The sequence below is a fragment of the Equus asinus genome, chromosome 21, assembly GCF_041296235.1.
Source record: "Equus asinus isolate D_3611 breed Donkey chromosome 21, EquAss-T2T_v2, whole genome shotgun sequence".
Lineage (NCBI taxonomy): Eukaryota > Metazoa > Chordata > Mammalia > Perissodactyla > Equidae > Equus > Equus asinus.
Genome location: NC_091810.1, coordinates 46,492,463 through 46,515,240, shown reverse-complemented (window position 1 = coordinate 46,515,240; position 22,778 = coordinate 46,492,463). Strand labels below are relative to the sequence as shown.

Here is a 22,778-nt window from a genome sequence, read left to right as displayed (position 1 = left end):
GCTGTTAACCATGGCTGGCTCTCCAGAGGATGGAATTACAGGGAGCTTTCGCTTTTTATGCTATGTATTTCCATAACGTTTTAGTTGTTTACAATGAGCATGTATTACTTTTGTACTAAGAGGAAAAAAGGTCTAAAAAAGATTAGGAAAAAACTGCTGCTGCTAAGAACAATGTTAAAAAAGGACAAAATTATAATTTTGCACGTTTGGCAAATTAACAGCCTTCCTCAAACCTAACTCAACATTTCCTTCTGAGAAAAAAGCTTCTAGCAGGCAGAGCTCATTAGGATGGAAAACATGTCACTTCAGCCCACTCAGCCACATCAAGGAGGGTCTAGCTTCATGGCTTCACCATTATCCCTGGTGGACAAAATGTCCCTCTGTGCTCCTGTCGGCCAAGACAAGGGCTCCCCTCACACCTGATGCTCACAGGCAGAAGTTAAAATAGAATGTTTATTGTACATGTTTGTATTTCGTAGGATTCCCCAGTTTCCCAGCCTTTTAAAAACTAACCAACCGGGGCTGGCCCCATGGCCAAGTGGTTAAGTTCACACGCTCCGCTGCAGGCGCCCCAGTGTTTCGTTGGTTCGAGTCCTGGGCGTGGACATGGCACTGTTCATCAAACCACGCTGAGGCAGCGTCCCACATGCCACAACTAGAAGGACCCACAACGAAGAATATACAACTATGTAGCGGGGGGCTTTGAGGAGAAAAAGGAAAAAAATAAAATCTTAAAAGAAAAAAAAAACAACTAACCAACCAATAACCAATCCTGATTGTGTTGGATAAGAGGGCTTTGACTGTAAAAAGTTCTGTTGAGTAAAAGAACCACCCTTCACTGCAACCTCACAGTGAGTCACACAGAAAAATGCATGACCTCAGAGTCTGCGTTTCTCAGATGTCACATTCGCAGCTCCCAGCCCAAGCCCACCAGGGAAGAGGATCCCTCTCAGGCAGCCCCGAAACCTGCCTTGCAGCTTCCCATGGTAAGAGGGGACACCATCAGCCCCACTGCACAGGGACGAGCTGCAAATCGCAGGATTGATTCTCATCCTTGTAACACAAGGAATCACGTAACATGATTCCAGCTGCTTACGGCGTCCAAACTTGTCAGAGAAAGACATATAATGGGTCTAGGAAGGGCCTTGTCACATCATTTTCACACCTTGAACCTGGAAGGAAAGGGTGGAGATCCAGCTATATATCCACCTACCAAGAGTTAAAAACAGAAGGCAAAGGACTAGATATAAAGTTGCCAACTCACTTAACTGGGTCAGTCAACTCTAAGAATTTCACTAGAAGAGAAACTCCAATGTACTGTGTTTCATTCATAAAGATGATTCCACTTGCATGCAGACCTTCTGTAGGTCACATACTTCAAGCACTGTTCTCTGGCAGTGGTAAAGTAGCCACCTGGCCACCCATCTCCCTCATCCCAGTACTCTGGAAAGCAGTGTGAGGGTGACTGGCCAAGGAGAGGTTCACACCCAATAGGGTCCCCAAGCACACCCTACTTCACCTTGTCTACTACCTAAACCCAACATGCATGATCTAGTCAACTGAATTCCTAAGAGGATTTCTGAGAAAGCCCAACCAGATAAGGTATCCTCATCATCAGGATACTGAAGGCTCGTGCACTCAGGATAAATCACGCAATCGCTCCTCACATCCACTCTAGGAGGTGGATAGGACCATCCCAATTTTCAGATGAACAAACTGATGCTTAGTGCAGTTACGGAACTTGCCAAAGTCCCACAGGCTCAGGTGGTAGTCAGGACCAGAACCCAGGCCACTGCTGACCCTCCCCCCACCATTAAACAAGTACAAGCATCGCGACTGACTGAGCTTGCTTGGTCTCTTGGTACAAAACCTAACACTTGTGAAATGCAAACCTCTGTGTGCAATCAGATGGCATTATCAAAAGTCAAGAATAGCCTCCAAAAGCAAATTAGTTCAGAAAACTTAAATATAGATAGAAACACAATTTAAGAACGTTATTCTACACTGAAGGTAGCTAGTAGAGTGTATATCTCTAATACGTGCACGGTCCAACATTTCAAGGCTGTGGTAAGAAGTCAACTCAAGTCCTAACGCAGGTTAAAAGTGAGAATGTTTGGCCATTGAAGTTCATTGGCACAGGGAAGAGGTCACATTAGCTGAGACTTGCACAGATCTCCTCTTACAAGCCCTGATGTGACTGCTCCTACCACTATTTGGCCTCCCTCAGTATAGCTCAGACCCTTGGGCAACCCTGCACCTGGCTCGGGCCGGCCCGAGCAGCTGGAGTGAGGAGGAGGAAAGCCCCATGTTTCCCAAGAGCGTGCAACATCCCTCTCCCATGTCCCCCCGCTGCTGCTCCAGGCTCTGTGGTCCTGGGCCATCACGGCCAAGTGGCACAGCTGGTTAGGAAGGTCAGTTCATACAAGAGTTCCCTTCCTCACGCCACGGTCTAGAACAAACTCCCTGGACAAGCCAATGGGCATCAGCAAATGTGTGTGTGTGGTGGTGGTGGTGGGGAGGGGAGGGTCGAGGAGGGGAGGCAAAGAAACAGCAGCAAGACTAGGAGATGGTGGGGGAAGAAGAGAGGCCTGGGAGGCAGGACACTTGGGTTCTCGTCCAGGCTGAGTCTTTGGCCAGCAGTCTTGACTGCTGGGCAGTCTCAGGGAAGCCCTTCAATCCCTTCAGTTCTACCTGTGGATGGAGTCTTGGATTAATTTACCTGTTTTTTCCCAATCCTAATAAGCAACAATATGGTATGAACGGTCCTACTTCCTGAGGATCATTCGCTGTGGAAGCCAGTGAGCCAAGGTGGGCCTCAGTGAGCCAATATTTACTCAGCACCTACCACGTACCAGGCTATGTGTCTTATCTCGTTTACTTCTCATAATAACCCATTAAGACAGGGAATCACCTCCCTCATTTTGAGGACAAGAAACAATCTCAGAGGGATAAAGTCACTTGGGATGAAGTCACCCAGCACTAGAAAAGCTACCTAGCTTCTCTACCTAGTGTGCTTGGCACCCAGAGTCCTCTCTTTATGAACAATACAAGTTGTGTAATCAACCAGAATCCAAGCAGAAGAGAAATAACAGAGTTCATTTCCTCAGTCCCCAAGCCTGGGAATCAGGTGGCAGGGCAGCAGGGAGCAGCTGAGGCAGCCTTAACTTTACAAGAATCACCTGACCCCAAGGAGGCACGGGACCTTGAGAGAAGAAATCGTCAGCCCCCCGTGAGCTAAAATATCTGTCGTCCTCCTCGGCCAGCAGTGGGAATCCGATCTCGAGTGGCTGATGGACACCTCAGGCACCTTGGGGTTCCTCTCACAGCTATTCCCTTCTCTTCTCCACTTAGGAAGAACAGATGGACCACGTGTGAGGAAGAAGTGATAAATGAGAAGTACAGGGAAGAGACCGTGTAAATAAACCACAACCTTTGGGACTGGGAGCACCAGGCTGCCCTAGGAAAGGTGCGTCTGAGTCAAATTAGAATTCCTGAACTCCCAGGGCTCGCTTTGTTCCTCTGTCTGCTGGGATCCCTCCAATTTTCCTTCCATGAGGGCACTGGAAAAACTACCATCATGCGGCACGGTGGTCATGAGAGGAACTGCCAAGTTCTCCCTTGCCCTGTTACACAGAATGCAGAGTGAGTGGCATGAGGAACGAAGGCTGCGCAGACAGCTTGGCTGAAGAGAACGCTGAAAGGGAGGTCTGCCTCCATCTCTTTCCTTGAGGGCTACGAACCACGGCTACGGGTAGTAAGAGGAAGCCGCCTGAGCACCTTGGGTTTTGGGGAAGGGCTTGCTGGGTGATGTCTTGGGATTTCTCACAACTGTGTCCTCCTTGGTTCCAGCCTTCCTAGAAGTCCAGAATGAACCTAAATCAACCCCAGAGAATCAGCATGCCCTGGCCCTGCTACTTCTCCTTTGAAACAGGCCTGCCTAATGCCAGCTCCTGATCAGAAAGGCCAGGGCACAATTCAAGAGACCCTGGGAAAAAAGGAGGTGTAGGGCCCACCTACTTTTCCTCAGACTCCCCAACAACAGTGGCAATAGTGCCAGGGAGCACGCTTCCTTTGCGCTGGCTCGTTAACCAAGCTCTCTGCAGGAGACTTAGCCAAGGGGTTGACCACACCTGATGTTATGTAAGAGGAGCCAGAGGCCGCACCACCGGTGACTGGGCAAGTACAGAGCCCAAAGAAAGCAGAATGGACACACTCTGTCAGGAGATGACCAAACAATGAGATAAAACAATCAGGGGAGCGGAGACCATGCCTAAGTACATTCCAGGGGCAAGGGAAGAGCAGGTGGCTGAGGACAGACTTATCGAGCTCTCAGAGCAGTCAACAAAGACTCTACATAAAAAAGCTCTACACTGTATATAAGCCAGAACTTCAGCACTTCATCTCCCTTAACACTGACATATGAGTTCCCTGAGCTGCTGCTATCTTTGAAAGAGGGGGAAAAAGGATGATTCGTCAACTGCCTCCTTACAAAAAAGGTACTGGGAAGACTGAAAATGTGTAAAAAGTCACCGTGTACAGAATGAACAGGCTCCATTTCAATTAGCCTCTGTCTGACTCCCACACGTAACTCAAAGGCTCATTATACAACAAATTAGTCTGAAATTTATCTTGTTCAACAATCCAGTGTGGATTATAGAAAGTCTAACTTCCTACCAGATAAAATACAGGCAGTGAGCAACCAGGCTGGCTTGCTAAGGGCAAGGCAAATATAAGAATATGACCAACTGCCTCTCCGAGGCCCTCAAGACAAGAAGCAGCCGACTTGCGTCATGGATGCAATGTACTCTGGCGTCTCTGAGCCTGTTCCAACTACCTTCGAGAGCTCAGGAGGAATAGCGATGCTCAGCCCACTCTGTGGGATTCTAGCAGCCCTACTCATCAAGACGAAATCCAAGCAACAAGCTCTCACTCGTCTACGCAATGTGTAGAGATATCTGAATCAACCTTTGGCCACTCAGCTTACAAGCCTGCAATTGTTAGTTACTGGTTCAAATGATCTGTCTTCCTAAACAGAGTGCAGACTCTTGGAGAACAGGGATCAAGTTTCCTAACTTTTCTCGTACTCACTTTCGCTATATTAGTTATGTAGCACTGTGTAACAAATTACTCCACAACTCTGTGGCTGTAAACAATGAACCTTATCAGCTTAGCTGGGTAGTTCTGGCTCATGGTCTCTTTTAAGGTTGCAAACTTACAAACCACCTGAAGCCTTGACTGGGCTGGAGGATCTGCTTTGAGAAGGCTCACACACATGGCTGATGGCTGGAGTCCTCAGCTCCTCGCCACGTGGGTCTCTCTACAGGACTGCCCAAGTGTCCCCAAGACACGGCAGCTGGCTTTTCCCAGAGCAAATGATCCAAGAGGAAGCAAACGAGACAGCACACCCAAGATAAAGCTGCAGTCTTTTCAATACCTTAATCTCAGAAGCGACACACCATCACTTCTGCCATATTCTGTTGGTCACGTAGACTAACAGTGGGAGATGACTACACAATGGTGTGACTGTCAGGAATGGGGATCACTGGGGTCTGTCACAGAGGCTGGCTGCCACAAGTGTCACTCTAAATTCTCAGGAAGTTTTACTGAACATGGAATGGATGAAGCTTTCAAGGGGGAACTTGAAGCTGTTGCTTTGCTTTCCAATTCAGTCTTAGCTGACTCTCATGCTGTCTGTTGACCTAGTTGGCCAACAGCCCTCCAAGGCAGGAAAAAGAGCAAGGCATTGGAAGCAGCCACCAGCTTTTCTGTCCATCTTCCCTCCCCTCCAGGGCTTTCCTGTCCCCTATTCTACTTCAACAACCAAAAAGGTGTGGTCAGCTAAATCCAGTTCCTCACTCACCCAAACAAGGGGGTGGCCTTCAGTGCAATGAAGTCTACTGACAAGGGCAGCTGGACTCAAATGATGCCATGGAGGTGCGTCAAGAAGGGCTTAGGGCCTGGCACTACAGCATGCCTCAGCAGTGCAGGGGAGGGTGGAGGAACTGACAACAAAAAGGACACACTGGGATCATATGTCTTCCTGGCACGGCCTCTAGAAGCCCAAAGTCACATTGCTGCACTGCATTCTGTTGGTGTGGTGGCAGTAATTTTTAAAGTTAGGAAAGCAGTTCAATTTCTCCCCAATTTATGTAATTTGCTACCTTCAGACTTAACTCTTGATATTGTAACTAAAGATGACAAAGCTTGTAAAAGGTCCCAGGAGCTGAGATGCCATGGCAGGACATAAAGACTGGAGTCAGTTGCTTTGGGTAAGGAAGGATCAAAGTGCCCTCATTCATTTTTTTCTGCCTTCATTTATGAAAGATATTTCTCACTGGATATAGAATCCCACATAGACAGGTTTTTACTTTCAGCACTTTAAAGATGTTTTTCCACTGTCTTCTGGCTTGAATAATTTGATGAAAAGTATTAGTTCTAATGTTTATTTCCCTGTACTAATGTCTTTTTTTCCTCTTTACTTTTACATTCTCTTTTTATCACTGATTTTCAGCAGTCTCTGATTCTGATGTGGCTTAGTGTGATTTACTTTGTCTTTATCTTGCTTGGGGTTTATCAAGCTTCTTGTTTCTGTGTGTTTATAGTTTTTATCAACTTTGGAAAATGTTCAGCCATTAGTCTTCAAACATTTTTCGTGCCCTTTTTTCACCCACCTTTTCCTTCTAGAAAATCAATTACACGTTGTAACCTTTGATATTTACCCATGGGTCACTGTGGCTCTGCTCATTTTTTCCTGGTCTTTTCTCTGTGCTTCAATTTGTGAAGCTTCTGTTGCTATATTTTCAAGTTCACTGATCTACTCTTCCACAGAGTCTAATGTATTTTTTTTTAAGATTTTATTTCTTTTTCTCTCCAAAGCCCCCTGGTACATAATTGTATATTTTAGTTGTGGGTCCTTCTGTTTGTGGCATATGGGACGCCACCCCAGCATGGCCTGATGAGCGGTGCCATGTCCGTGCCTTGGATTCGAACCAGCGAAACCCTGGGCCGCCGAAGCGGAGTGTGTGAACTTAACCACTCGGCCACGTGGCTGGTCCCAAGAGTCTAATTTTTTAAGTCCGTCCAGTGAATTTTCCAGAAATTCTATTTTCAGTTCTACATATTCCATTTGGTTCACTTTTATATTTTCCATTGTGTTCCTCATTATGATCCAATTTTTCCTTAAAACTTTTAGCATATTTATCGTAATTGTAAAGTCCTTTTCTGTTGATTCTATCATCTCTGTAATTTCTTGGTCTATTTATATTGACTGACTCTTCTCCTAATTATAGGTCACAATTTATTGCTTCTTCACACGTCTAGTATTTTGATTAGAGGCTATACATTATGATTGCTACATTGTTAAGTATTTGGATTTTGTTGTCTTCCTTTTTTTTTTTAAAGATTTTATTTTTCCTTTTTCTCCCAAAGCCCCCCAGTACATAGTTGTGTATCTTTAGTTGTGGGTCCTTCTAGTTGTGGCATATGGGATGCCACCTCAGCATGGCTTGATGAACGGTGCCATGTCCGCACCCACGATTCAAACCAGTGAAACCCTGGGCCACCGAAGCAGAGCGCATGAACTTAATCACTCAACCACGGGGCCAGCCCCTGTTGTCTTCCTTTAATGAATATTGAAGTTTATTTGGATAAGCATTTAAGTTTGTAGAGCAGCTGGGTCATTTCTAGGCTTTTTTTCCTTTTCTCTTTCAAATGAATTTTGAGGTATAATTTACATACCAAAAATGCACCCATATTAAACATACAGTTCAATGAGTTTTGAGAAAAGTGTACACTGATGTAACCCTCACTACAATCAAGCCACAGTAATTCCCATCACCCCAAAAAGTTCTCTCACAACCCTTTGCAGCTGGTCCCATCCCTACCATTCCAAGGAAACCACTAATCTGTTTTCTGTCACTATAAGATTAGATTTCCTACTTTCCGAATTTCATATAAATGGAGTCGTATAGTACGTATTCTTTTTATCTGGAATCTTTTGCTCAGCATATTCAACCACGCTGTTGTATGTATCAGCAGTTCATTCCTTTTTGTTGCTGACATGTATTCCATTGTACGGATATATCACAATTTGTGTATCCATTCATATGTTGATGGACATTTGGATTGTTTCCAGTTTGGGGCAATTATGAAGAAAGTTGCTATGAATATTCCCGTACAAGTCTTTCTGTGGTCAGAGGTTTTCTTTTCTCTTAGGCAAATATCTAGGGGTGAAATTGCTATAAGAAACTTTCAAACAGTTTTCCAAAGTGGTTGTACCATTTTACATTACTGCTAGCAATGTATAAGAGTCTAAAGTTCACACTCTCTTCAACTCTTGGTATCGTCAATGTTTTTAATTTTAGCCATTCTTTGGGTGTATCTCTAGTGGTATCTCATCATTGTTTAATTTGCATTTCCCTGATGACTAATGATACTGAACATCTTTTCATGTGCTTATTGGCCATTTGTATTACCTTTAGAGAAATGTCTATTCAGATCCTTTGACTATTTTTCAATTGTGTTTGTCTTTGTATTGAGTTGTAAGAACTCTTTGTATACTCTGGGTGCAAGGGCTTTGTCAGATAGTCGTATTGAACATACTTTTCCCAGTCTGTGCAGCTTACCTTTTCCTTTTCTTTACAGCATGTTTTGAAGGCCAGAAATGCTTAATTTAGATAAAGTCCCATTCATCTTTTTTTTTTTTTATGGTTCAAACTTTTTGTGTTTTAAGAAGTCTTTGCCTATCCCAAGGTCACACAGATTTCCTCCTACGTTTTCCTCTAGTAGTGTTATATAGTTTCCACTTCTACATCCAGATCTATGATGTATTTCTACTCAATTTTTTTGCATGGTATCAAGGCTTGTTTTTAAGCTATGTACTCCTTTCTCTAGGGCTAGATAAGGCATGATTCTTTTGAGGTGTCTACTGAATGCCCTGGTGTTCAACAGTCTCTCACTCTAACTGGAAGTTTTCGAAAAGCATCCCCTCGTCCTAGACTCAGTCCAGCTCATAGCTTCCCAGCAGCTGTTCTTTGCTTTGCCTCTTGAGTTTCACCCTATTATTATTCACACAGAATAATGTTCAGAAAAAGACTCAAAGAGACCCAAAAGCAAATGTCTAGAGCTTTTCTTCTACGTAGCTCTTTTTTTCCCCACACCCTTTCTGAAAATTGCAACTGCTTTAGCCTCCTTGACTGTGTCTTCTCAACTCAGCAAGGCTGCCGGGCTCTGCTCGGATCCTCCTCTCGGCTCTGAGATCTGGACATTGCCTCCAGCCGAAAGTTGGAGGGAGACCACAGGACTCACCTCAATATTTTCTTTCCCTCAGGGATCACTCTCCTGACTGCCTGTTGTCCAATGTCTGCAAACAGCTGTTTCATATATTTTGGTCTGTTTTCTGGTTGCTTATAGAAAAAAGGCAAGTTCTACACCAGTGACTCCTTCCCTGGCAAAAGCCTCTTCATCCACTTTTGCACAGGCTCAAATGTTAAATTTATCAACATAGGAAAGCCTCCTCTGGCTTCAATGACAAGCCCTACTGGATTCCAATCTCAAAATGAAAAGTCTTTGGCTTTCTCCTGGTCCACCTATTGTGCCCAGAAAAATGACTGCAACGATGCTCTTAGTAAAATTCCAATCAGATGAGGGACAATGGGAACCAAACGGTGTTGAAAAACTCCATACGCAGAGAAGACAGGAAGCCTGCAGAGGTTAGAGAAGCAGCGTCCCCACGTCAAGAACTGTGCTTGAACACTGCACGGAGCAGGCAGTCGGAGCAGTGGAAAGCCCCAGCACTGGAGTGAGACTCACCGGATTTGAATGCCAGTATCCCACTTAGTGGCCGCCACAACCCTAGACAATTCACTTAACTTTTCTGTACCTCAGTTTCTCCAAGTATAAAATTGGATAATAGGAGTACCCACCTCATGTGGCTAACGTGAGAAATAAGTGAGTTAACGTATGTAAGGCACTGACAGGGCTCGGCGCCTAAGGAGCACGCTACACGTGACTCAGCACTGAGTGCGACGATACTGCCCAACCAGCGGAGGCTTTACAAGGAAGACTGAAAACAGATCCTACATTTACATGGCCTCAAAATATCTCCCCACAATTTACTTATTAATTACAAAGGGAAAAATTTTTAACTTCACCATGGAGAGACCTGGAGGAACCACCTTACCCAAGTCATCAAAGAGAACTTCACCAATACTGAGATGAATCAACATCAGGTGCCTGCGGGTTCTGATGCACTGAGGAGGTCACCTTATCACTTACGCAGCATCCCCGCCAAAAACACGTACCCTGAATGTAACCACGAGAAAACATCAGACAAATCCAATCTAGGACATTCTATAAAATCTCTGGCCTGCACTTTTCAAAAGCATCAAGGGTAAGAAAGACAAAGCAAGGCCGAGGAACTGTTCCAGACTAAAGAGATGTGGCAACCGAATGCAAAGCATGACACTGGACCAGGAAAAGATAGCTAGGAAGACAGTATCGGGGCAGCCGATGAAATGTGAATATGGGCTGAGGACTAATAACACATATTAATGTTAAATTTCCCGAGTTCTGATAATTGTACTGTGGTTATAAATGAGAATACCTGTGTCCTCAGCAGCGCATGCTAAACTATTTACTGATTAGAAAAGAAAAAGGTCTCAGTCTTCCCCATCTCCCAAGTCTCCTTGCTCTCTGTGTGACCAGGTTCCTGGGAGGGAGCAAACGGCCACCTTGGGCTTGAACACTCAGCCAGAGCACCAGCATGTACCAGCACCAGCCTGGCAGGCAAGCCAGACCTGGCCCAGTGAGAGGCAGAGCCATGCAGAGGCCTAACCTGTATGGTACAGACTGTACGTCCTATAACTTCAAAGGAGAACATAGGAGCTAAGGTCATCGGGGAACGTTTCTTGGAAGATGGGGAGGATGTGGCTAAGTGGGGAGGAAGGAGAAAAACATTTAGGGGAAAGAGGAATGTGGGTGGGGGAGGAGGCAGGAATGGGTTTGGCAGGTGTGGGGGATAGAAGAGCAGCCCTGTGGCATCTTGCTGCATCCAGTTTCTGATAAAGGGCTGTTTTCCTTGGCCCAGGCTACAGGGCAGACCATGGCGGCTGCAACATCCACAGCACAAAAGAGATCAGGAAAGGAGGGTAGGGGCACCAGGTCCAGGAACCTAGCTGTCCTGCAAGACACCAAGACACCACCTTAGTGCCACGCAAAGAGGGACCCGCCACATAACACTACTGGCAGCTACAACCAGTGGGAACAAGGACTGAGGAGCTCCCTGGCATGGTCCAGTGGTTTACCTGCTATGAACACCTTGACAGCACTGACCCCCCCCCCGCCCCCATGCCTCACATTACCTCAAACCAAAATTCAGCCTGAGCCATGTCCGCACTGGCCCAGCCGATGGACTGCCACTACTGGGAGCACAAAGTCTCACTACAGAACAACGGTACCCAGAATATTGTCCACCCGTAGTAGTGCCCTGAGCTCAGGTCCACAGCAAGGCTGTTACAGTGTGCCTGGATGCTTCCCTGAAGATTTTTACCTACAGAAGCTGTTAGTCAATTATTTATTTAAGACAAGTTGAAAAAAACAAAAATCAATGTGTAATCTGCTAAGCGGACCAACAGGCAGTTTAACATTCCTATTTACTACAATTTCATGTAACAGAACCAGATTTTTTTCTGCCAGTAACTGACGGGATTTCTCACACAGAAATCTGGGGACAGAATTATGAAACCAGGGCTCATGACAAAAAACACGTTAATTTACGTCTCCCTACATTATGTCTGGAGGACCCCAACACCTGTCCCTTGTCGTCAGCCTCTCCTGGGCTTTTGGATACCAGTTCGCTCCAGCACTCAGACTGAGGCTGGGGGGCAGCAGTACAGACAGGAGACCCGCAATCTTCAATCTTCGAGCCTGCTGCCTCAGAACCCGCAGCAAAGCCCCGGCCAGCAGGGAGCAGCCACGTCTCTAATACATGCACGCTCAGGTGTGCTCTGAGTAAGCCTCCCCTACACACTCCTCTCCAGGTGTAGCCTCGGAGCACGTGCACACACACACACACACACACACACGCCGGGTGTAGGCAACCTTGCTTGTTGGAATGAGCTACAAATATTTTAGCCCAAAATTCACTAACCAAATAGAAAACCTGCTCTAACACTACCTTGGTCAAGACATCCACACGAGATGCAGCGTTGAGCTCAACTGTTCCTGCAGGATGGCGTCTTGGGCTCGTGTCATTTAATGGAGGCGTTGTTACCACCTTATCTCTCTACATCATTTTTCGTGTTATTAAGTGAAAACGTCTTCTCAGAAAACAGAAAAGCCTGCGATGAGATTAAGAGGCTAGAACAGCCCATAGTCTTGAACAGAAGCTGGGAGGAAAAAGCATTTTCAGAAAGGTGCACATATGAAAACATAGGGTTGGCCCCACGTGTCCCAACCTACTGTGCACACAACTTTATCCGTGAAAGAGAAAAATAAAGAAAAAGCATGAAAGCTCTTGACACCCATCACTAGTTGGTCATAGGAAATTTCACAAATACTTGATACTAAGTCTTTAAAAGAAATTTTAGAGCCAAGAAAAACACTGGTTGAGGGCCCCAGCCAGGTGAGTGACCCTTCTTCCTCTACTGTGCCCCCCGCCCCCGGCCCCACCCTGTGAAACCATGCCCCAGGTAAGGCCGAGCCTCACCAGCTCCTGCCTCCTCCTCCTGCAAAGCAGCTCGAGTGGAATCTGACCATGGCACAGAATGCCTTTTAAAATGAAGAGGACACTCTAAATTAAAGGAAACAGGACGAAGGACATATCAGATGCTAAGACAGGGCTGCAGTAACTCAAGAGAGAAGTCTTTTTCTCACAGGCACAAAGGTGATTTCAGTGGTTGACAATCCCACTGTGGTAGGCACAGGACTTCTAGAACAAGCTGACAACTGGAGTTCTTATAAGACACCAAAGTCCAACCCCACGAAAGCCTGGGACCACGCTCACAGACTGGGCTAGGGAGATTCCCAGGATTCACCCACCTTGGCATTAGTCACTGTGACCACACTTGACAGCTGTCCAGAATTGAGGCTGGACTCAAAATCCAGGGGTGGAAGCATCTCCACTTTCTCTACACCTGTGTGGAATGTGGTGGACAGTCAACAAAAGCTAGTTAACAATAAGGAGCTGCTTCACTTACTAGCTAAAGGCAATGTGTCCAGAGCCAGAGAGCCTGGTTCTACCACTCACTGGCTATGTGATCTTGGGCAGGTTACGTAACCTCTGTGTGACTGTTTCCTTATCTATAAAATGGAGATAATAATAGCACCTACCTCTCAGGGGGGCTGTGTGAACTAAAGGGGCTAATACACAATGCCTCGTACCAAGCAGGCGCAGCAGGTCTGCCCACATCATCACACCATCCATCTCAGGAGGCACTGCCAACAGGGCAGGGGGCTGGAAGAAGGTCCCTGGCTCCCCATTTCTTTTCCTGCAGCCCCAAAGATACAAACAGTAGATGTTCCTCAGGGGGACCCGATGAGATCTAAAAGGGACGTGATAAAACTGCCTTAAAAGAAAGGTTCTCAAAGAAATAGTCCAAATGTAGCATGAGGTAAATACAGAATCTGACTTGCCATCCAATAATTCAATTCCCCATCCTTTTTAAGTGCAAGCTGAAAGTGTGAGAAGAAAGTAGGCCTGAGACTGAACAAGGAAGACTTTCTGGAATCCCTCCAAGCACATGGCTTCTCTTCCTGGGAGCCTCTGCCCCCACACTCTCGAGCCAACCAGGACTGACGGCCTGACCCATGATCTCCTATGTGGACTTTTGCTCTCACCACACTGTGTGTGTGGAGAGCCCCTCGCATCACCTTCACCTCCAGTGTTATGCTCAAGCAGGGCTTCCTCACGGACACTTCCCCTCATCCCTCCTCTCAGCTCTGTTCAAACGTCTACAACCCTCTGCACACTGCCAGCACACCTGCAGCCCGCTCCAGCTGGGGGCCCCTCCAGGACGGGGAACTGGGTCTCAGCTCTTCTTTATCAAGGCAGCACTCAGTACCACACCTGGCACTCAGGTCCTTAACAAATCCTGACAGTCCACTCTTCTCATCCTTCAGGGGCAACATACTGACCTACTAATCTGTTCTGCTGGAGCTCATATGCTAGTCTGCTGAGTAATCCACAAACTGAACAAATGTAGTTCTCAACAGGGGTGATCTTGCCCCCTAGCGGACACTGAGCAATGTCTGGAGATTTATTTATTTTATTTTTTAAAGATTGGCACCTGAGCTAACAACTGTTGCCAATCTTGTTTTTTCCTTCTTTCTGCTTTTTCTCCCCAAATCCCCCCAGAACACAGTTGCATATTTTTAGTTGTGGGTCCTTCTAGTTGTGACATGTGGGATGCCGCCTCAGCATGGCCTAATGAGTGGTGCCATCTCTACGCCCAGGATCAGAAGTGGCAAAACCCCAGGCCGCCAAAGTGGAGAGCGCGAACTTAACCACTGGGCCATGGGGCAGACCCCCTGGAGATATTTTTGATTGTCACGATGGGGGTGGGGAGCTACTGGCATCCAGTGGGTAGAGGCCAGGGATGCTGCTAAACACTCTACAATATACAGGACAGCCCCCACAACAAAGAATTACCCAGCCCCAAAATGGTGCCAAGTTGAAAACCTTGGGTTAGAGGGACAACTTCCCAGTAGCGGAGTCATCTACAAGAGACTCATGGACCATTTCTGCACATACATGAGAAAAAGGATAACTCTTAAGGGCTAGCCCTAACTCTTAAGATTATTAACTACTCTCCTTACAGTCATATAAGACCAGGGAAACAAATTCTGTGAAAACCAGCAGGTAACCTGAAACCACTGAGGGCCCTGGAAATCCCCTTCACCAGTTACTGATTGGACTCCTGTGCTCCCTCCCCTGATGCTCCCAGAGGCCCGGCCTCAGACACTAGACCTCAGCCCCAGGCGAGGATCTAGGATGAGGCCATCCCCGCACAGCCAAGGAGAACCTTCACAAAGGCCCAGGCCAGAAAAGCAAACCTCAGACGTAACTCACACATGCACGAAATGATTGGCAGATCATCTCAAATTTATATTTTTAATGCTATCAATAGCCATAAAACAATCTGAAGTTCCAGCTAATACTGTGAACCTAAAAAAGAATTATTAAGAAAATCAGAATTGTTCAAATAGGAACAAATGAGGCGAGGTAGCCAGGGATACAGAGTAATGAGAAAGTGCAATGTGTGGAAAGATAGGCGACAAAGGCAGGCAGGAGCAGGGGGAGTGGCTGAGAGGGTCTGGAGGCTGAGGGACCTGGCTTACATTTCAGCTCTGCACTTACCAACCAGGACCTTGTGCTAGACACTGCACCTGCTCACTGTCCTTGTTTGTAAAGTGAAAATAACCCCTCCTTCCAGGGTTCCTGTGATATGCATTAAGTGCTGAGGGGCTCAGTAAACAGCACGCTGCAGGAAAGAAGCTGTTCTTGTGGCCAGCGCCACCACCTGCTACCAGGCGACCTGGGGCAATAAAGCCAGGGACTCGAGGCAGGTTCACCACCTGTAAGTGGGCTGCCCCAGTCCACCCGCTGCCCTCTCAAGGCCCGTGTGAGACCGTGGGTGAAACACAAGAACGGGTTGGGTGAAGGAAGAGAGCATCACTATACTAAAGCCACCTGGTTTGGGTACATGCTAATTTGAAGTTCACAATCACTGTGGTGGTTAGGCTGAAGTTTTTATTATTCTGCAGTCTATGAAAGAGGGCTAAAGGTAAAGCTGTTGTGCAAACAAGATAGAAAGGGAAACGTTTGACCTAATTCAGAAAACAAGTTACTCAAGCACTTGTGAAATGTTCTTCAACAGGACTCAAGAATGCAAATACTGTAATAATGACGAAGGTGATGACATCATCCCCCAACCCCCACCCCTTATGCAGGGCCTAACATGTGCCTGACACTGATCCGGCTTCCTTATAGACATTCTTTCTAATCCCCACAGTCCCAGAAAAATTATCCCCCTCTTACTGGGGAGGAAACTGAACCTTTGAGAAACACACAGGCTGCTCAAGGGCACTACATGGCAGAAGCAGAAATGGAAGCCAGGTTAGACTGGTTCCAGAGCCAGGGATCCTGCTATTTTTAACCACTTATAAAACTCCTTCCACACGATTCCATCTTCATGCAAACATTATACTAATTGCAAAGGATTTTAAACAGATCATTAAAGCAGTAGAAGCTTGACAGGCCCCTATAGGGCAACACTTGACAAACAGAGATATTTAAAAGGCTAAAAAATGGATTTTGTCAAATTATTCTACAACTCAGATTGTCCCCTAATTCAGACAACTCCCTCTTGCCCTGATTTTATTCCAAATTAATTAAGTTTTATTATAAATAAAGCTGTAGATCACCATTTCGGATAAATGCTACCAGATAAATCAGCATTTAGAAAACTTTCTAAAAACAAAGACCCTTAATCAGCCACCATGCTTTATGCAGGCACACTCATTTTTCCTGTGCACACAGTACCAGCCTGGGACAGAAAAAGGGATGTTTCTCCTTTGCCTTGGCTGGCACTCCGGAGGGAGGAGAGGAAATGGACATTTATTGAGTGTGTGTTGGGTGCCAGGCCCAGAGACAGGCGTCCTCACTCATGAACTCCAATTCAGCCACCATTGTGTTTCGTTATTTTACCAGGAGGAGGTGACCAGAGTGAAAAGTTACTGCGGAACAGGATATTCACACGATCTCAAAGTATCACCACGACAAAGATAATTTATTAATTGCAAAGGGGATGCACCTTTACAAAGGAGAGCTCTAGAGACCTCAGCCCTCCACCAAGTAACTGACCTTACTGTCACTAATAGTGGGACTGCCTGATGTCACGTGCCTTCTTACGGAGTGTTCTTGCCGTCAAAAGGGTAATCTGAATCTAACAGCTCCTCCAGAACAAACTCAGCAAACACAGCAATTAGTGAAACAGCTCAAACACCACAACAAGCAAGCACCCAGACAACTCCAGAATATGGGACACTGTATAGGACGACAGGCCAGGAGTCTTCAAAAAGGCAATGTCATTTAAAAAAAAAAAAAAGGTGTGTGTGTGTGTAGGGGAAGATTCTTCTGGAGTAAAAAGGACTTAAAAACATAACCAAATGCAATGTGTGGACCTTACTGGATCATAGTTTTTAAAAAATTCCAGCTCTAAGAGACTTCTGACATTTGGGGAAGTGTGAATACGGATGGATATCACACGATATTGTGGAGTCATAAATTTTCTTAGGTGTGATCATGAAACCGGTTATGGGGACGACTGTCCTTATCCTTAGGAGACTCAAGTGAAGTTTTTAGGGGTGAAGTGTGGTGCTAGCTTCAACTTACCTTCAAAAGGCTTGGCCAAAAAATATACATATATAAACAGGTAAAGCAAATGTGGCAAAATGTGAACAACGTCTCAGATTGGGTTTTTTTTAAATTCCTAGTTTAAAATCTTCAAACAACAAAAACAAACAAATCCCTCTAGGCCCAGATGACTTCACTAGCAAACACTACAAAACATTCAAAGAACCAATTCCACATAAGCTCTTCCAGAAAATGGAAGAGAAGGTAATACTTCCCAACTCATCTTTTTTGTTTTTTAATTATTTTATTGAGGTCATAATGGCTTATACTATTGTGTAAATTTCAGGTGTACATTATTATATTTCAGTTTCTGTATAGATTGCATCGTGTTAAAAAGTGAACAGTTTCTGAGTCTAAGCGGAGGGCAGACAGATGTTCATGCTATTATTTTTTCATCTTTTCTGTATGTTTGACACTTTTTAAGATAAAAACTGGGATAGGGTGGGGAGAGGTGATCCCAGGAAAGGTTGTCCCAGCACGAGTGTGTCTGTACAGAACACAGAAGGAGGCCAGTTAACCATGCAAGAAAACACCAGGGGCTCTGATTTGAGGTTAAGATTTCAAAGCTGGGTGGACTGGTTTATGATGTTTACTTTGGGCCTCAGGAAAAAAGGTACCATTTCTCAACGCCAGCAGCGTTTTTGTATAACGCTGACACCAGCTGGCTAGTCCCTTTATCTGTAACATAAAAATAGGCAGGTAGATTTATCCAACCTCTCAAAATGCTTGTTTTGTTAAAAACTAATTCCGTCTACACTTCAGCCCGGAACTCTGACTGTGCTTGGTGAAGGAGGCTTGAGTTTGCTTTGCATTCGAACATCCTGAGAGTAAACAGCCCCAAATACCAACACATACACTGGCCAACAGTGACCTTTGGCTGACAGCTGGGCCACTGACCTGCACTGCAACAGTTTGCTGGAGCTCCAGGACTGCTCAGCTCTGTTCTGCTCTAACTCTAGTCTGAACAACTTCTTCAAGTCAGGCTATAGATAAAGCCACCAAAACAAGAGGAACTGTTCGGCTGGCAGATCATAACAAAGTCCCCTTGCTTAAAGTGTTTCTTTCTACTCAGACACCCAATGCCTTTCGGTGACATCCCAGAAAACCCAGAGTGGGAAGTCCCTTTATAAGCTTGCCTCTGTTTGTTCAGCTTTCCTTGCACACAGAGGGTACCTTAGGTGGAGCCTCTGGAAAGCACACCAACTTAACAAGGTGATGCTGACACTGGGGCATGCCCGTGGATGGCGGCCTGTAATAGTCTGCATGTTTACATAGCTTGAAGAAATCGGCTACGTGTCACTGGCATACAAATTTTCAACTGCCTGGATGGAGACTGTCTGAAAACCCCCACACATTGAGCCAAGCGCCAAGATGAGAAATCCTTGTAAGTATCAAAATCCTCCCCTGAGACATTAATATATATGAGAAGTCTTCCTCCAGGACAAAACTCTCCTGGTAAAAAACACAGCAACGTGTAAATGGGGAAAAAAGTGACTTTTCTGGATAGAAAAAGAATACATAAAGACAGTGGTCTGAGAATTCACTGAAATCGGGGACGTGATGTGATGAAGAAGCCCTTACAGCTTGTTTGGCAGGGAAGTGGGTCCATCCTATAGAACAGATCTGGTCCAATAGGAAAACAGAACAGCATGTGCTCTCAGAACTGGGGAGGTGTCGGAGAGGCAATGAGGCCAGTGCCTAGGGGAAGAGAAGCACCTGGAGGGGAAAAGACTGTGACCCCAAAAAGCATAGGGATTGTTAGTTTAAACTGCTTAGCAGAGGCGACTGGTATTTAAAAGAGGCTTAAAGAAGATAATGATGGAAATGATGAAGCGTGGAGTTGCCTCATCTTAAACCAAGACCTCCCTCAAGGGCTGTGAGGTGGACACTCTTGTCAAGGGAGCCTGGCACTCTTGACAGCAGCTCTGCCATCTTGAGGAACCGATGCTGTGACTAGGAAGACTAAAAGCCCAGACAAAGCCAAACAGCTCGCAAGCACTTCCTTGAGACTACCTCTAACCTCTTTCCTTTTCCCCAGCAAAACGCATTCCAAAATGGACCACAGCCCCCTAGAGATTTCCTCCCCTTCCTAGCAGTACAAAATGGAAAAGCCCCACAGTTCCATCCCAACAGAACCAACAAGGGATCAAGAGGTGTACTTCCCTGACTGGACCCCAGTCAATGGGATTCTCCTTGGCCTGCTGTCTGCTTCTAGGTGGGGGAATAAGCTCTTGCTCTCATCTCCATTTCTGCGTCCAGGGCAGACACAGCTCTAGCCTTTCCAACTCTTCTGCCCATCATTCCTACTCATCATTGTCACAGGAGCGGCTACTCTTTCCCACAAGCTCCCTCCACATCTAGCCTTACACTGAGCAAGAGACCACTTTCTAGTCCAGTCTTTGCATACAGAAGGTACCAACCACAGTGGGGTTTGCCTGTGCTCACACTCAAGATTAAGTAAAGAAGTGAGTGTGTCCCTGAAGACTCCCAGGGCCAGCACTGTCACTCTGAACACATTCAACCAGGCACACTTCTCAGCTGTGAGCAACTCTGCCCTGTCATAATCATATTTCCCTCTTTGAATCACAAACCCTATCAAACCCTAGGGAATAAGTCAGGCCATCAGCATCAATCAAACACATGAAAACAGCCAGAGCTAGGCTGAGAAATCTTAGGTGAGGGAACAAAATAAAGATTAAGCCTGCAGTTTCTTTAGTGAGAAAGGAAGGCCAGCTGGTGGAGAGAGATGTGGGAGGGGAGCGAAGACCCATGCACAATGTCTCGAAAACACACACATACAGTTCACGTACCCAAGTCAGCAGCTGATTTTGGCTGAGTCGTCACAAACTATTACTGTGGGAACAAGAGGGCATTTGTTCAGAAGGGAAAGTAGCAAGGCAAGTAGAGATGAAAAAGGAAAGAAAAAGTGGCAAACCTACAGTTGTGCACTTGTTGCCAGACTTATCACGGCCAGGCAACCAGAAGAAAGTAGTGTCTAAGAACAGCCTCTTCAGGGTTACCTAAAGCCTGGGAAATTCTCCCAAATAAGCCCCATGTTACAAACAAGCAAAGCTACCACTCCAGCAACTGGACCCCACAAGACACGCACACAGCTGCAGGATCCCTCCCAAGTGCCGAGGAGCATCTGTTCTGCAGGAACTTCCCACTCTGTCCACAGGAGCACAGTCGGGAAGTTTTGAGAACAGGTCATTTCGGAATTAATGTCTCTGTACAGATAGTCATAACTCTTCCTTCCTCTAAAACAGAATCACAGGGGCACTCCGAGGCCTACAAGCCAACCCAAGCTTGTTACTTTAATAAAGAGAAGGATATACACTAAGAAAACAACAGAACCCGCCACTTCCATGCCACACATGACAACAGGGTGGAACTTCTAGTTTTCCAGAGGGACCATCTGGGGCTTTCCTCTCCATCATGAAAATCTCAAGGAAGGGCCCCTGGTGACTTAGCACAGGGATTCTGAGTCCTCCCCAGATTCTCTGAGCCTACTTCTCCATTAAGCCACTAGGTTGCCCAGGTCTCACGGAAAGGAAGGAAACTTGAAATATAAATAATAAAGGGTTGGGAAAGGGAACAGCCAGGGGAGGCTTGCGACAGAACTTACTTAGGAAAGCTCAGGACAGAGGGAACAGGTGAGCCTGTTCAGGAAAAAAGGAGAGGAAAGAGGAGATGTGGGAAGAAGGTTGGATGGGTCCTGCTCTGACCAAAACAGAAAATAAAGCTGAGGAAGAAGGTCCCGGGGTGGAGTAGGGTGGAGGGGCCGGAATGCACGGCCTAACAATCCAGGTATTGCAAGGTAGCGGGATTTAAATGCGAACGGGAGAGAGTAAATCTTTGAGGAGTGAAGGTGTAGAAAAAACCTGAGCATCAGACTGGGGATTTAGGGATGTGGGTTCAAAGTGCGAAGGGGAAGCTAAAAAGAGACTCTAAGAGGGGACGGAAAGGGGTATGCCAGCGGGGGTCGTTGCCCCAGGCTGGAAAGTGGGGTAGCCTTAATTTGCGATGACCAGGTGGCGGGGGTGGCGGGGGGTGGGGCAGTTTTAGGCAGGTACCTCACAAGAGAGGTGTGTGCGGGTTGTAGGAGAGGAACAGGTTGACCCCTGGCTAGAGGCTGCAGCGAGAAGGCGAGGGACTCAGGACGCTGGCGCGGGGGTGGGGGCTTGCCCTAGCCTGGGAATGCTCAGTCCTGGCTCGCGGGAAGAAGGCACCTCCGCCCGGGTCCCCAGGCCTGGACTCTTCAGACAGGAGGGTTCCCAAGGCGGGACTGGGCCCGCGGTTCGTCTGGCGGGGCCTCGGGAGGGTCGGGGGTCCCGGACTCACGCATCAACGTGCTGAAGGCCACGACGCCGAGCAGCCCCTGCAGGAAGATGCCGAAACTGTGCATGAGCGCGCCGCTCTCGCAGCGGCCCGCCCCGGACGCGACGGTGGAGGGCGGCCCGCCCGGCAGTCCGTGGCTCGCATTCCCGGCGGGGCCCTGCATGGCAGGCCTGGCGGAGGGGTGTGGGGCGCCACCGCCCACCCGCCCGGCCTCGCTGCCCGCGCCAGCCGCGCCGCCAAGCCGGGGTCCTGGAGTCCAAGCCGGGAGTCGGTACCTCCGCCCGGCGGCCCCCTCGGCGCCGCGCGTAACCCGACGTCTGAGATCTCAGCGTCTGATTGGCCCGGCCCGGCGTGTGGGCGGGCCTCGCCCGCCTGCTCTCCAGCTGGCGCGGCAGCGGCGGGCGAAGGGGCGGGGTCGGGGGTTCGGACCGCAGGTAAGACACTCCAGGTGAGCCAGACCGTGCGGCCGGGAGATCGAGCCCTGGAACCCCGGGCGCTCCTGGTCGGGAGGGCAGGAGCGGGGACAGTCTCTGACTAAATTATTTTTCCCTCCAAGATAAGCCCCTCGTACCCTGCAGAATTTCTTTAAAATACTCCTGGGCTCCACCTTCAGATTCTGCTTCAGTAATTCTGAGACGGGGCGGAGTAATCTGCATTTTCAGCAAGTTGCCTGGATTATTCTGAAGCAGGTGGTTGAGGAAAACAATCCAAGACACTGCACACAGGCATATTTCTTTCAATCCAGACGTTTGGCGTCTTTCTTCTTTCATTGTTAGTACCAATATCCTGGGCTAAGGCTTATCTTGGATTCATCAATCGGGCCCCAGTCACCTTTTCCCCCTCTCCTTAACGTAATTTAAATGGTTATTTCAATCCAGTCGCCTTCATTTAGAAATATACAAGGTTTATATTGAAAATATGTGAACATATCTCCACTTGCTCATTTTGAATGTGATTTATAAAAGAAAGCCAAATTCTTGGTATTTGCCAGCCTCCCTCCACACATGCGCATTCACTCCTACCTAAC

The 22,778-nt window shown here is 47.0% G+C and overlaps 1 protein-coding gene across 3 annotated transcripts in view; it reads right to left on the bottom strand.

Moving 5' to 3' along the window:
• STIMATE (STIM activating enhancer) overlaps window positions 1–22,031 on the bottom strand; it is a 55,687-nt gene extending 33,656 nt beyond the window's left edge. Inside the window, exons 1-2 of one of the 3 annotated variants that reach the window (XM_070493752.1) lie at window positions 21,755–21,894; window positions 20,224–20,266 (exon numbers count right to left, since the gene is read on the bottom strand). Coding sequence is in view for 2 of the 3 variants with exons in the window: in XM_070493751.1 (XP_070349852.1) it covers window positions 21,755–21,914 (160 nt within the window). In the remaining variant the exon portion in view is untranslated. Of the gene's footprint in view, window positions 1–20,223; window positions 20,267–21,754 lie in introns of all 3 variants that reach the window. The other 2 variants (XM_070493751.1, XM_014826569.3) reach the window with 2 other exon arrangements.
• Between the last annotated feature and the right edge of the window lie 747 nt (window positions 22,032–22,778).